A 2,500-nucleotide genomic window follows, 5' to 3' on the forward strand; every position below is an offset into this window, starting at 1 on the left:
TACATATACACACATATATATATATATATACATATACATATATATATATATATATATATATATATATATATATATATATATTTATATATATACATATATATACATATGTATACATAAATATATATACATATGTATACATAAATATATATATATATATATATATATATATATATATATATATATATATGTATGTATATACATCATATATACAGTATATATATATACATATATATATGTTATTATTATTATTATTATTATTATTATTAAATGCTAAGCTACAACCCTAGATGGAAAAGCAGGATGCTATACGCCCAGGGGCCCCAACAGGGAAAATAGCCCAGTGAGGAAAGGAAACAAGGAAAAGTAAAATATTTCAAGAGCAGTAACAACATTAAAATAAATATTTCCTAAATAAACTATAAATACTTTAACAAAACAGGAGGAAGAGAAATTAGATAGAATAGTGTGCCTGAGTGTACCCTCAAGCAAAGGAACTCTAACCCAAGACAGTAGAAGACCATGGTACAGAGGCTATGGCGCTATCCAAGACTAGAGAACAATGGTTTGATTTTGGAGTGTCCTTCTCCTAGAAAAGCTGCTTGCCATAGCTAAAGTGTCTCTTTTACCCTTACCATGAGGAAAGTGGCCACTGAACAATTACACTGCAGTAGTTAACCCTTTGATAGAAGAATTGTTTGGTAATCTCAGTGTTGTCAGGTGTATGAGGTCAGAGGAGAATAGGTAAAGAATAGGCCAGATTATTCGGTGTATGTGTAGGCAAAGGGAAAAGGATCCATAACCAGAGAGAAGGATCCAATGAAGCACTGTCTGGTCAGTCAAAGGACCCAAGAACTCTCTAGCGGTAGTATCTCATCGGGTGGTTGGTGCCCTGGCGAACCTACTACCTACTATATATATATATATATATATATATATATATATATATATATATATATATATATATATATATATATCTATATATATATATATATATATATATATATATATATATATATATATATATATATATATATAATGTATGCATGGTAACTGACCTTTGCCTAAAGCGTGGTTAATATTGGTAAGGAAACTTGTTAAGATTGGCGCATGCGCGTAGTACCGCAAGCTCTCGTTCTCACAACCAGAAGAATGGATGGGGTCAAACGGCGATTGTGACCCTGCAAGAGGGAGAGGGTCAAAGGTTAATTCCTTAAAACCCAAAATCTTTACGAAGATCTATTTAGCAATGACCGAGATTTGGATGTTGTTAAAATTTTAGGTACTGTATCTCATTTTATTGCTAAAAAATTCAAGTAATGTTCCTCATTTTAGCAGCTAAACTGAGAAACATTACATGATTTTCATACGAGTTCTGGATTTTCTGACCGAGTAAAAAAATCTATTTTAATAGATTACAAGTGAAATTTCTATTCTATAATATGATTATTTTTCTTTTTTTAAATGTTATAATCGTCGAAATCTTTTAGATTTTCCATAAGTCTCGTCTTGATATATATCATTTTTAAATTGATCACAAGATATGAGTTTCAAAATTGGTAATGTTTCAATTTCAGACCAGTAGAAATACGATTTTCGTGATTTCTAGAAATATTTATCCTTTAAAAAAAACGTTTCGTGGGTGTAAACAAATCAACAGCTAAAACAGCATATTATTATTATTATTATTATTATTATTATTGTTGTTGTTGTTGTTATTATTATTATTATTACTATTATTATTATTGTTGTTGTTGTTGTTGTTTCTATTATTATTATTATTATTATTATTATTATTATTGTTGTTGTTGTTGTTGTTGTTGTTGTTGCTATTATTATTATTATTATTATTATTATTATTATTATTATTGTTGTTGTTGTTGATATGATTATTATTATCATTATTACTATTATTATTATTAATATTGTTGTTGTTGTTGTTGTTGTTGCTATGATTATTATTATTATTATTATTATTATTGTTGTTGTTGTTGTTGTTGTTGTTGCTATTATTATTATTATTATTATTATTGTTGTTGTTGTTGTTGTTTCTATTATTATTATTATTATTATTATTATTATTGTTGTTGTTGCTGTTGCTATTATTGTTATTGTTATTATTATTATTGTTGTTGTTGTTGTTGTTTTCATTATCATTATTATCTTTTCAATTATTATTATTATTATTATTATTATTATTATCATTATTATTAGCTAAGCTACAATCCTAGATGTTAAAGCAGGATGCTATTAGCCCAAGGGCCCCAACAGGGAAAAATACCCGAGTGAGAAAAAGGAAAATAAGGAAATAAATAAACTCTATAAGAAATAATGAATAATTGATATAAAAGTATCTTAAGATCAGTAATAGCGATAAAATAGATCTGTCATATATAAAAAACGAAGAGAGATTTATATCAACTTGTTCAAAAAAAAAAAAAAAAAAAAAAAAAAAAAAAGCATTCGCTGCAAGCAGGTTTGAACTTCTGAAGTTTCTTCGATT

General features: G+C 26.6%; 1 protein-coding gene across 2 annotated transcripts in view; it reads right to left on the reverse strand.

Annotated features, from left to right (window-relative positions):
• LOC137622298 (hepatocyte nuclear factor 4-gamma-like) overlaps positions 1 to 2,500 on the reverse strand; it is a 33,117-nt gene that overhangs the window by 20,208 nt on the left and 10,409 nt on the right. The window contains exon 3 of one of the 2 annotated variants that reach the window (XM_068352860.1): positions 1,056 to 1,178. The exons of the other annotated variant lie outside the window; for it this stretch is intronic. Coding sequence (XP_068208961.1) covers positions 1,056 to 1,178 — 123 coding nt within the window. The remainder of the gene's footprint in view (positions 1 to 1,055; positions 1,179 to 2,500) is intronic. 2 annotated transcript variants of the gene reach the window in all.

The sequence above is a fragment of the Palaemon carinicauda genome, chromosome 29 (genome assembly GCF_036898095.1).
Source record: "Palaemon carinicauda isolate YSFRI2023 chromosome 29, ASM3689809v2, whole genome shotgun sequence".
NCBI lineage: Eukaryota > Metazoa > Arthropoda > Malacostraca > Decapoda > Palaemonidae > Palaemon > Palaemon carinicauda.